Raw genomic sequence first — 13,232 nt, forward strand, 5'->3', positions numbered from 1 at the left:
TATACTCCGAAAAAATGTCAAACAGCTCCCTCTTTCTCCCTACTGCGTAGCTCCTAGGCTGCCTTATCCACTCCCTGGTAAGTTGATGCTCCTCTACTGCTCAGCAAATGAAAAATATTTATTTCCTCGGCAAGAAATCACTGAGGAAGTATTCCCTCACTATGCAATCTACTTCTTCCTTCTGATGGCTTTTCTGCCTAGCACTTAGCTTGCAAAAACTGCGTCCCTCTAGCTCTGCATGACTCTATCTAGCTCCCTCTACCTTGGCAAGTTTTTGATCTGGCTGTCTTACCTCTCTGTCGGCTCACTCAAAGAGAGACACCCATGAAAAGATAGCCCTCCTGGCTAGAACTACGCAATCCCTCAAGAGATTCGAACTGTTGCTTGCTCCAGCAAGTTGGCCCTTGCTTCAGTGCTAGATCTTCTCTTCCTGTTTCACATCAACAGCTCTGATACCATGTAAAAATTCCTAGATCTAACAGTCTCAGGAATCCTACTACAACCAGTTGAATCTACTTCACCTAGATTGTAAATTACATTACAAGCTTATTTCAGATTTCTTCATGAAACATTGAAGTAAATTACTGAAGCAGCCTACACCAATTAAATATGATTCTAAAACATAGAAACTGAGCAAGGAAAATAGAAACACATAGGAAATAGTTATTTTTGGTCAAAAAGTCCCAGAAAAACCTTGTTGTCGCACAGATTGTCTCGGCAGCGCGACAACGCTCAGACAGGGGGCTGTCACCCTGATCCCCGATCTCTCCGTTTAAGCCGTCTCCCTGAAGCAGGCTAAGGGGGGTAGACCCTATGGGAAAAAGGAAGACCAACTAGGAACCAGCTGGCTTGGGAGACACAGCAGGGGGAAACAAGCACTTGATCGATGTTAGAATTTGATTAGATCTTTAAATGCTTAAGACCAGTGCCTTATGGAGTCAATGTAAACCAAGTAATTAATTAGTTGTTGCTGCTTATGAAATAATTTAATGATTGCTTGAAAATATTTACAAAATATCCAACATATAACAAGCATAATATAATCCAAGCAATGATTAATTTCACCAGATGCAAAATATTCAATAGATGCGCAATGTTCTAGCAAATAAATTTCAAAAGATCAAATTCTTCAAGAAACCACGAAATTTTAAATGCTAACCAGCTCACAAAATGATTCACCACTTTTCAATAGCTAATCTTTAAATAAACATTTAAGCACATTTAACTATAGAGAAGTGGAACATAGATACCAAAATGAATTTTCAATTTTTAGTTAATCTTTTCAAAAAAAATTATTTTTTATATATTTTTGTATTTTTATTTTTTATGAGATTTTTGTATATTAAATGAAAATCTAAACCCAAAATAGATCAAACTCTAAAATTAACTGTTTATGCCTTTTTTATATTTTTATTTGTTTAACTTTTAATTTTTTAAATGTTTTATTAAAGTCAAATAAACAAAAATCTAAATCTAAATGATAACAAAAACAAATACAAAAAAAAAATCTAAACCATACAATAAAAACAAAATTCCTAATAAAAGCCCAAGGATTAACTTTTTATGTTTTTTTGGGAATTTTATATTTTTATTTTTTATGATTTTAAAATTCTAAATTTAAAATTAAGATAAAACTAAAATCTAATAAAATTAAAATCTAATCTAAACTTAATGAAAATGAGATTTAAAACAAACACTAAATATATACAAATGAAATGAAATTTTAAAACTAAAAGAAAATTTATTAAAATCTAAATGAAATCGAAATATTAACAAAAAATTTATAGTTTAAACTTATATAAAGTCAAATCTAAATCTAATTAAAAAAAATTAAATGAAACAGAACTTTTTAATGTTTTAGATTTTTATTTTTTTTAAATAAAATTGAAATCATAAAAGAAAAATGAAACAAAATTAAATCGGAATGAAACCTAACCTAACTCTAAATGAAATCTGAGTCAAAATTTAGTAAAAGATAAATACCCTAAACTATCAAACGCATATCATACAATAAAAAAAATGAATCAAATAGTTTCAGAGTGTTGTGCAGGTGAGTTTGACGGAAAGGAGGTTTGCTTGACGGCGGATGGGATGAGGCAGCGTGAAGCAACAGCTGCTTGCAAGGGAAGGCTGCGGGATTTGAAGAGCAGCTACGCAAGGATGGCTGAGTGGAATGGGAGCAACATGAGAAGGAAGAGCGCACGAGCCGGAATGGAATGGATAGCGAGCAGCGTGGAGAACGCAGGTCAGAGGGACAACGTGGAAGAATGGAGGTTTCAACTGCGTGAGGAGCTAAGGTATAGATGCGCGCAGATGACGTTGGAGCTGCGGGTATGGGTATACTGCAACGAATGAAGAGACTGTGCAGAGGAGGAAGTTGATGCGTGGAGGGGTTCATATGGCAATGGTGGAAGCGTTTTTGAGGATGCAAATCGATGATAACGATGAGGAGCAGGTGGGCAGCACGTTGGTTATGGCAGCATTGAAGCTACGAATGGAGCAAGGAAAATGCAGCATAAAGGGAAGCGTAGAGCTGCGTAGTAGATAGAGCAGGCAGCCACTTGTTTGCAGGTTCTGGCAGCGATTGAGGGATGACAGTACATAGAGGACAGGGTATGGGAGCCACAGGGAAAATCGGATTGCCCACAGAAAAATTCGAATTTTTCCCTGTAATAAAAATGAAACCTTAGGCAGCAACAAAAGAAACTAAAAACTCAAGTAGCAAACTGGTGTCCCAAAAACCATTGAAGAAATTTTCTAAAAAATTTTAATAGAAATTTTGAATTGTGCTGCTTTAGATTTGTCAATTTAATCCTTATAACAATTTGCCGGATTTTCAAACCCTTGAACAATAGAAACGTGCACCTGCAAAAAAGTGGTTCTGAAGCAAATATTCCTGCTAGAGCTAATCCTGAGGCCAGATCTTACCCTCCAGGGCCTAGATCCGGCTTCGAACAAAATGTTTTCTTCCGACCTGCAACCTGCAATAACGAAAATAGAACACCCAGAAATAAAATGTGCAAGAAACAAAACTAAACCCTAAAACCAGCTAAGTAATTACAGTATTCACAATTTAAAGGTTCTAAATAGCCATATTTGTCAGTATGCCACAGAAATATTTTCAGAATTTTATATTTAACATGAGATGCTTCAGAAAACCCTTCATGCATTTACAAGAAAAATTTCAAATGACAAGCCCGGGATCAAAACTGGCTGGGCCCTTCAGAAAATGCCCTTTTTCGGGAGTTGGCTGGTTCAGCCGAGAACTTCCCCAAACGCCCGTTGATCTTCGAAATCTAGATTTTCCTACACAACTTACTTCAACCATTAACAAAGAAGGAGAAAACGATACTAAAATCCAAATGTAATGGAGATACCTGCCATCATATTCAGAAATTTAACTACCATTCAAACCCTAGCGACTAAACAAGATACCTGTGTTTAAAATCACTCTTCATAAAGCTATCATCAATGGCTGAAATTAAAATCATGCACAGAAATAAAACATCTTACAACATTTCCAGAAGAGTAACACCAGCAAGATTTCAACCCCAAAGTCTTTCTTTATTGCACATGAAAAATGACTACAAGAGAGCTTTCTTTAGCACACGACTCTAAGATTGAATGATCTCAAATGACCCCTGACACCCTATTTAAAGGAAAACTTCCCCAACGGCTAGTTCGAGTGATCCATGTCAAAATGATCTCGACCGTCGATGAGGATCAAAATCTCTTTTAATCTCATCCGTCGAAATTTTAAATGCATTTTAATATATTAAAAATTAAAATTTTGCATTTAAAAACTTTGACTTATTATTATTTTTTATTATTTTTACTGGACCCTCGAACTTAGCCTTTGGAAAAAACACCTAAGACCTAGGACTTATGAGGGGATAAAACATTTTCTAACCCTCAAGGCACTTTACATCATGACTTGTACAATTTTACATCTCAAGGGGGAAAACCCATTTGACATAGACCCTCATAGACTACCCAATTCTGCGACACAAACATAATCTAGCAAATCAAGCAATTGGTAATAACCTAACCGAATAGTTAGTATTATTTCCAAATTATTTTTACATAGACTCGAAGCACACTAGGATTCTCCTAAGATTCTAATGACAAAATCCATTCCGGCTTTGGGGTTAGGCTGAAGGAAAACTTTGCCGACCATGGGTCGGTGAGACAAAAAACCTTCTGGAACGTAGATCATCACTAGAAAATTAGGTTTACCTAGGCAAATACATACATGACGCAGATCTGCTAAGATTATTTACAATCTACACATGCAGACTGGGTTTACAAAATAACATGATCAGCCTGATGATGATAGTTGAATGGCACGAACATGTCGATCAAGCGCTATCCCTTTTGCGAAAAAAGGGGTGTACTGCTATGGGTAGTTGACACGTAGTGGTCAACAAACCCAATGTGAGAAAACCGGTGTAGTAGTTCTAAGGGTTTATAATTTTAAACAGTAGCAGAATCTGAATATATCATTGAATACCACACAGGGTTATTCGGTTATAGAGAGAAATACTGGCAAAAGCTTTGTGAGTTTTACCTCACACAATCACTGATAAATCCTGGTTGATCCAGCCCCAAACTGATTGCCCCCCGGCTTTTCTGGCTGCCTCTTCTCAGTGTTTGCGTCAGCCTAGCATCAAGCTCTCTAGGTGCTGCATCACTTCTCTGGTTGGTCGATCTGCTGCCCAGGAAATTCGATTTCTGCCTCCCGGTCTCACACCGCGATTCCCAGCTTCTGAAAATCGAATTCCTTTGCAGAGTTGGGACTCCTCTCTCTCCCTCTGCACTAGTTCTGCGTGGCCCTCCTGGCCGTGCGTCAGCCTCTACGTCAACGCTTCCGGATCATGTGGAAATTTATAAGTCTAACCCGTTAGAAATTTTCCTACATTATCTGGCAGTGTTGTGAAAATCACAATAAATTGAAATTATTGCGATTTTTTCGCTATCCCGATTTTATCGCGATTATTATAGCAAATTATCGCCGGAAAACAAAAAAAAGCCGATTTTTTTGAAATTAACGCGATAAAAACGGAAATAATCATGGGGCTTCACGGTAGCGGGGTTTTATAACGTTTTTTTGGTTTTTTTATGAGCTCATTTGGACAGTCGCGCGCGGAGGGCAGAGGAGAGCTAGGAGACCAAGCCGAAGAGGGTTTGAAGCTAAATCTAAGTGCTTAGAGGAGAAAATCAAGAGGAGACCACCGATTTCTCCATAGAAACGATATGTGGATTAATTTTTTTTTGTTTTCATTGTTTAAAAACATTGTTTTTGTACTTTTTTCATTGTTTTTGGTTGGGTAACTTGGTATGGGCACCATTTTTCTTTTGTTTTCATTGTTTTTAAAGATTGTTTTTGTATTTCTTCATTGTTTTTGGTTGGGTAACTTGGTATGACTATGGGAACCAATTTTTTTTTGTTTTCATTGTTTTTAAACATTGTTTATGTTTTTTTCGCTGTTTTTGCCATTTGGTTGGGTAACTTGTGTATGGAATGGTTGGGTAACTTGTGTTTGAAACTTTGAACTTTGGAATGGTTGTTTTAGGTTGGGTAACTTGGATTTTCATTGTACAATGTAAAAATAAAAAATTAAAATACTAAATTGTAAATTTGTAACTTGTAATTTTGTAAATGCTAAATTGTAATCCTTATTTTCCCATAGGTTCACAACTGCACCAAAACACCATTCAAGACTTCAAGTTGGCAACTTCAAAGTTTAAAAACAAACATGCCAAGGAAATTGGATCCTTTCTGGGAATATGGTGTACCTGATTCTCCAAATGATAGACTAAACTTGAGTTGCAAGTTGTGTGGCCACCCTATGTCCGGGGGGGGTGTACAGGTTGAAGTTTCACCTTGCAAAAATCCCTGGAAAAGATGTGGGGCCTTGTAAAAATACAACTCCTGAACTTGTCCAAAGAGCCCTGAGAGCATTGGAAAATTTAGAGCAGACTAGAGAGGCCAAAGAAGAACTCAAAAGGCAACTTAAAAGGTCAGTTGAAGGAAGTGGGCCAAGTGGCACTGGTTCTACTGCAGCATCAACCAATCCGATAGCTTCCACATCATTTTTTGTTCCTCGAACCACACCTGGTTCACAGCGATCTATCAGTTCAAATGCTAAAAAAGAACAAGCTGACAAGTTGCTGGCAAAATTTCTCCTCTGGAGTGATATTCCTTTCAGCATTGTAAGGAATAATCCATTTTTCCAACCTGCTGTTGATGTTATTGCCAATGTTGGCCCATGGTACAAAATCCCTTCTTATCATGATGTCAGAGGCCGGATTCTTCAAAATGAAAAGCGTGACTGCACCCAAAGATTGGAAGATTTTAGGGCATCATGGGCACAAACAGGATGCAATGTTATGTCAAATGGTTAGACTGACCAAAGGGGGAGAACCCTTATAAACTTCTTGGTTAGTTGTCCCAAGGGGACTATGTTTATCAAATCTGTTGATGCATCTTCACAAATCAAAGATGCAAGAACTTTATGTGATTTGCTAGATGTGTTTATTTTGGAGGTGGGTGAACAAAATGTTGTCCAAGTCATAACGGACAATGCTGCAAATTATGTTGCTGCTGGCAGGATGCTTATGGACAGGGATCCTACTTTATTTTGGACACCTTGTGCTGCACACTATATTGATTTGATGTTGGAGGACATAGGGAAAATTCCCTTTGTCAAAGATATTGTTGATTCATCCAAAAGCATTACAAAATTTATATACAACCATACATCTGTGCTTAGCTTGATGAGAAGATTCACCAACAACAAAGAGTTGCTGCACCCCGCCATTACACGGTTTGCCACCAGTTTCATATCTCTTCAATCCCTCTTGAATTCTATGTGGGATGTGAAGAGAATGTTTCTTTCAGAGGAGTGGCGTGCTTTGCCAATGGGCCACAAACTAGAGGGAGAGGCCGTATGCAGACTAGTTACATACCAGGAAGACTTCTGGGTGGGAGTGCAGGAGGTGTGCGCCGTTACTTAACCTTTGGTAAAGGTTCTTCAGTTGGTTGATGGTGAGAAGCCCGCAATGGGCTATTTGTATGAGGCCATGGACAGGGCCAAAGAAGCCATTCAGGCCTACATTCTATGCCCGACCCAAGTGTGGACAAGGGGAGGGGGAGGCTAATTCCTTGTGGACCCAATGGACAAATGTGGACCCGGATGGGAAATATGGTGAAAGGGGTTATAATGAGCAGAGGGGAGTGATGTATGTGGTGTCGGGAAACGAGACCACACAACCAAAATCAGGATTTCCCATGTAGTGCCATTCCTAAAGCTAGTAGCCAATAAATGAGATCACACGGGACTAGGATACAAGGTTAAACACCAATTTGGATAGAGGAGACAAGAGAACAAACCAAGCCCAATCTTTCCGCCGAATCCCCACACTAATCCATGCCCAAAAGTGTCCATGATAAGTAAGCCAAAATACCCAAGTACATAATGAATGGCTATACCTTCGGGGATGGAAAGCCCACCTTCAAACATACGATCATAACAGATGGGCGAGGGAGCATAATGGCTAGATCAAGTGGCGGAGATGGTGGCACATCGAGCTATCTAGTAGCTGCAAGGGGCTATTGGCTGCTCGCTGAGGACCATCTAAGAGAAAAAATATCTCCTATGGATATCACCCACAGGTGGTGGGTAACACCAACTACGCCCCACCCATTTATATTGTGATAAACAATGCACCATTCAACGAATTTGTAATCATGCAAATCATTGGAAGACTAAACACACTAATACATGGATGCACTACATATGATCATTTTTTGTAATACAAGGGAGTGGTTAAAGCCAACCTAGTCGAGCTTGTGCACATAGGCTCATTAACCCCTCTTGGGGGTAGCACCCTACTTGATTTGGGTATATATACACCGCAACACTCATTTGTGTATCATCATGTTTTGATCTTCTTGATCTCTCTTAATTGTTTTATGCCTAAGGGCACCCATATGTTTGGTGTTCTCTCGTGATCTGCATTTCTTTCTTTTATGAGCACACTTGTGCATCTTGTGTAGCATACTGGGTTTTCTCTCTCTATCGCACTTGGCATTGGGTTATTTCAAAATTTGGGTTCATCTTTGGTTCCATTCAATTCTCCAGCTTTCACTTGTGAATCCAACTGAAATAAAAATAGGCTTAACCATCTAGACTCTTGGCATCTCTAACTAGGAGATAGCCCATAGCATGAAGCTAGTTACATATCTATGGCCATATGATATATATTAACATTATCATAGATTAATGAAGTTCTTAAGGTTAGCTTGAATGGACTCTGAGCTTTACTTTTCAACACACATAAGTTTAAGATGCCAATTTGGATAAAAAAACGTAACATATCTAAGTACACTCAAGTATTATGAAGCATATATTGAAAAAAAGGTGTTTCATGTGTTCTAATTTCTTCATGTTGAATCCTATGCTATAATATTACATAGTCTTCAGACATAAGTGCCTAACAATGCAACTCCTTAGCAACAAAGGTGGACCAATATTACCAAACTTCAATCATACTAGAATTACACACCTGCCTCACCTTCAATTCAAGTTCCTGCCAAATATAACTAGGAGATTAAGATTACCTTGAATGGACTCTTGGAGCTTTACCTTTCGACACATCAGTTCTTAAGGTTACGTTGAATGGACTCTTGAAGCTTTATCATTTGACACATCAAATGAGGTTAAGAAGCCAATTTGGATAAAGAAACATAAAAGATCTGAGTACAATTTTGAATTAAGTATTGGAAGCATGGATTGAACAAAGGGTGTTTCATGTGTTCTACCTTCTTCACGTTGAATCATTTTCTATAATAAATACTACATAATCTTCAGACAAAAGTAAGTGCCTACAATGCACTCCTCAGCAACAAAGTTGGACCAATATTACCAAATTTCAATCTATATTAGCATTACACACCTGTCTCGTCTTCAATTCAAGTTCCTGCCAAATATCATATAACTTGGAATTTTTCACTATCCCAGCTTCTGAGTAAACAAATATTTGTGAACCCTGCAATCCATATCAAGAACACATATAAAAACCACGTCTCTCCTTTTACACTATTGTTCTCTTATGGTTTACGATACATTTTCTTGATCTTTTAGAAATGGGTCGTATTTTAAAGCCTGGCACACAAAAATCAGCATGCTGGACCTATATATGTTTTGCTATGTTTCTTTCTTGCTGTTTACACTATATTCTATTACTGGCAGACTACATTTATTACATTTGTCGCCTATAGGCCCTCACGAGTTTATAGTAACTACATGCCATCATGCAATTTGAACCTTGCCAACACAATACCCACATTTGGAAGGACAGGCAAGAAGTTGGATGACAGTATATATATATATATTGGCAGATATTTACCGGTGAGGTTTGAAATGTAGAAAACAATTCAGAAGAAACAAAAACAACCACATCTTGAAGGCCAATGGACTAGGTGGCTCGTTTGAATAAGAACAATTCAGTTTCTTTCATGGCACTTTATCTTTGTAACTCATTTCATTCTCAATTAAGGATTAGAAGATGTAGCTTCCATATATGTCACAGAAAACATTTTTATAATTACAACAGGTTACAAGCTTTGCCAGTTGAGATTGAAGTTCTTCTTCTGTTTCAACAAGAATGATAGGCTCTGTGGAATATATATGATTGATACAAGAGCTAATTTATGACCTTTCGTAACAGAAGCAGATAATGTATTGAGGAAAATGTATTCTGTAACACCAAAACAGAATACCCAAGTGTTCAACTGTTTTGCATATGATGCTTTCTCGCTGTTTACACTATATTCTATTACTGGCAGACTACATTTATTACATTTGTTGCCTATAGGCCCTTACAAGTTTATAGTAACTACACGCCATCATACAATTTGAACCTTGCCAACACAATACCCACACTTGGAAGCATGGGCAAGAAGTTGGATGACAGTATATATATATATATATATATGGCAGATATTTACCGATGAGGTTTGAAAGAAAACAAATCAGAAGAAACAAAAACAACCACATCTTAAAGGCTAATGGACTAGGTGGCGCATTTGAATAAGAATAATTCAGTTTCTTTCATGGCACTTTATCTTTGTAACTCATTTCATTCTCAATTAAGGATTAGAAGATATAAATTCCATATATGTCACATAAAACATTTTTATAATTACAACAGGTTACAAGCTTTGCCAGTTGAGATGGAAGTTCTTCTTTCATTTTCAACAAGAAGGATAGGCTCTGTGGAATATATATGGTTGATACAAGAGATAATTTATAATCTTTCGTAACAGAAGCAGATAATGCATTGAGGAAAATGTATTCTGTAACACCAAAACAGAATACCCAAGTGGTCAACTGTTACATATAGATGACTGCAATGCACTGAGAAAACATTGTATTAGAAAGCAAGTTTATTCAAGTTCAAGCAAAATCATTTAATATAAGAAATCTAACAATGTTGAGTATCGTAACTAAAATATCATCTGTCAAGGACTTTAAGACTCAAATTATTGTCATTTGTATTACTATCATACTTTCATGCAATTTCTATCTTAGCATAGCTTAAGCATTCAGGAATGAATCAGTAAGAATGAAGAAAAAGGTCTTGGAAGATTTACTTATCTTCAAGAACTTACTCCGCTCTTCTGCACCAATGCTGAGCCAGTTGCAAGAGCAAAGTCAGCATCCTTGCCTCCAAACCAACCTACTGGTCCACCATACATTCCTCGGTCAAATGTCTCTGTTCACAACAGTTCAAAGAAAAAACTTTCTTAAGAGCTAGAATGTCTCAACATACATATGAAAACCACTTATTGCATCCTCCTTTCTACTAGACATTATAATGTCTATTTTATCACAGGGAGTAATAAATGTTATTTATAAAAAATAATGCTGTAATGGCATAAGGTGAGACATATGTAATAAATAAAATTAGGTGAGTGGTTCCTAAAAGAAAAACGCAACTTGCTAGACACACATGTCAAACACACACACATATAACACAACTCTGTGTAAAATTTTGAATCACATTGATATAAAACATCTCTCTTTTGTCTCTCTCACAGTCTCAATTGTCTCTTTACATACTCTACATATTATAGTTTAACATGATATCAAAGCCATGGCGATTGTGGCATTAAGTAATTACAAAGATCTATGCCAAGACAAGATTTGGCACACACCTAGAGAAAAGGATGAATTAAAACGGAACAAGAGGCTATGTGAAGAAGAAAAAGCATTAATTGAAGGTGAGTTCCCCAATATGCTTGTGACCAAATTCATCAAATCAGTGAATTAGGTGACTCCAACCAGTGAAGAAGATTGTGGCTAACTAATAAAAATCAGTGTACAGTAGCATCATGCTTTGCTCCAAACAGGGCTCATCCCAACTCCAAGGCAATTGAAATGAAAGCTTTGTGACTGGCATCTTGAGAAAGGTGGCATACCCTGCAACCCCACACTCTATAAAGGTAGCATATGTATTTTGATAGGCCGCTATAAGGAATTTGAACGGAAGCTATAAACCTGAAGGAGTAAAAGCCCAAAATGGGTGCCCTAAGTGTCAAAGTGAACCAAATTGGTGACCAAGGGCTCGAGAACAAGGGGGAGAAGGAATCTAAGAACCCACTTAAGTACTAAATATCATAGCGGGGTCCCAAGTCTAGGATAAGTGAGGGGAACTTGTGGAGGACATCTAAAATAATAAAAAATAAAAATAAAAATCCAATACAACGATTTCTGCTGGAGGCTTTTATGGAGGATCCTAGAGTATGCCATGTCTTATGCCCTCTTTGATACAAATGTCCCGCCTTCATGAAGCTATTTTGTTGAAGATTTGTACACATGGTTTGACCACTTTGTATTTAATGTATTGTTGATCAATTATATGAAAGACATTGCTTCTTTACTCCTCCCTAAAAGCTAGATCTAGGGTTTTGCCCCTAAATATTGTTATTTTACTGTAGAAGAAGAAGGAGCTCAAACCTATACAAGGGTTTTCTCTCTTCATTACTTCTCATGGTTGGATTTTTAGAGTTTCCCATCCTTGGAGTTTAATCAATATATCTTCCTTGGAGAATATGTCATGTATAAGGGTCTCTTTCCCATCAAGGTGTGTCTATTGTTGTACTGCTTTCTATTGTTGCCTATGATTATAGAGTTGCTAATACTTGCTATTGATTGGCCATTGAAAAAAGATACATTTATCATAATGGAAGGGTTTTGTGTGAGGAATTTCTTCCCCTTGATCCTTTTTTCTCTTGTCTATGTATTATTCTCCTATATCTTACATCTACACGAGTAATTGCTAGGTTAATACTTCATGTTAAGGCACGTCTCATTAGGAAAGTTTTGATGCGGCACTTCAAAATCCTCCTTGTTGAGAAATCTATAGGGCAATAGTTAGGATGATTTCTCTTTCTATGATAACTGCGTGTGATATGATAACTGCTTGATCCATGACTTTTGGACTCTTCCAACCGCACGATGGGGGGTGCGGCACCACCACCCACTTTCTTTTTAACAATACTTGTAAGTGTGGACTACGCCTACTTTCTATACTTAGTTTATTTTTCAACTTTCCTAAGTATAACATTCACATACACAGCGGAAACATTCAATTAATCATCTTCATCATTATTACCATTCAACATAAATGCACAACGGATATTTTAATGGGAGGGGCAACTCCCTGAAATATGAGTCTGCCCAATAATAACAATATTTCACAAAATATACAGTTTTACAGTCTTTGCAGGAAACCCCAAGTTTCCTTGGTACAATATCTGTCACAACCGTGCAACCCGGCATGCACCGTTCAGACTACCCGAACCACCGTTCGAAGTGCCCACCGGTTCTACCGTCCGTCGCAACTTGTTCACCATCGCACTGTTTAGCACGTCGTTCACCTACAGCTCGTTCAGCCGAACACCCTCAACTCGTTCAAGTGGACACCCTCGCACGCCCTCACCCGTTCAGTCGTTTGGGCAGACGCCCTCGCCTATTCAGACGTTTAGACCACCCTCGCCCGTTCAGTCGTTCGGGCAGACGCCCTCGCACACCCTCGCCCGTTCAGTCGTTCGGGCGAACGCCCTCGCCCATTTAGTCATTCAGGCGGACACCCTCGCCTGTTCAGTGGTTCGAGCGGACGCCCTCGCTCGTTCGCCTTCGCACGACTTCACCCGAACACCTTCC

General features: G+C 38.0%; 1 protein-coding gene across 5 annotated transcripts in view; it reads right to left on the reverse strand.

Annotated features, from left to right (window-relative positions):
• The window catches only part of PHYLLO (2-oxoglutarate decarboxylase/hydro-lyase/magnesium ion-binding protein), a 439,001-nt gene that overhangs the window by 305,490 nt on the left and 120,279 nt on the right, over positions 1-13,232 (reverse strand). For 4 of the 5 annotated variants that reach the window (XM_089447470.1, XM_089447473.1, XM_089447472.1 and 1 more), the window contains exons 13-14: positions 10,676-10,779; positions 8,959-9,051 (exon numbers count right to left, since the gene is read on the reverse strand). In XM_089447470.1, coding sequence (XP_089303596.1) covers positions 8,959-9,051; positions 10,676-10,779 — 197 coding nt within the window. The remainder of the gene's footprint in view (positions 1-8,958; positions 9,052-10,675; positions 10,780-13,232) is intronic. The other variant, XM_089447471.1, reaches the window with a different exon arrangement.

The sequence above is a fragment of the Pinus tabuliformis genome, chromosome X (assembly GCF_031772625.1).
Source record: "Pinus tabuliformis cultivar Carrire ecotype Pingquan chromosome X, CPIR1, whole genome shotgun sequence".
NCBI lineage: Eukaryota > Viridiplantae > Streptophyta > Pinopsida > Pinales > Pinaceae > Pinus > Pinus tabuliformis.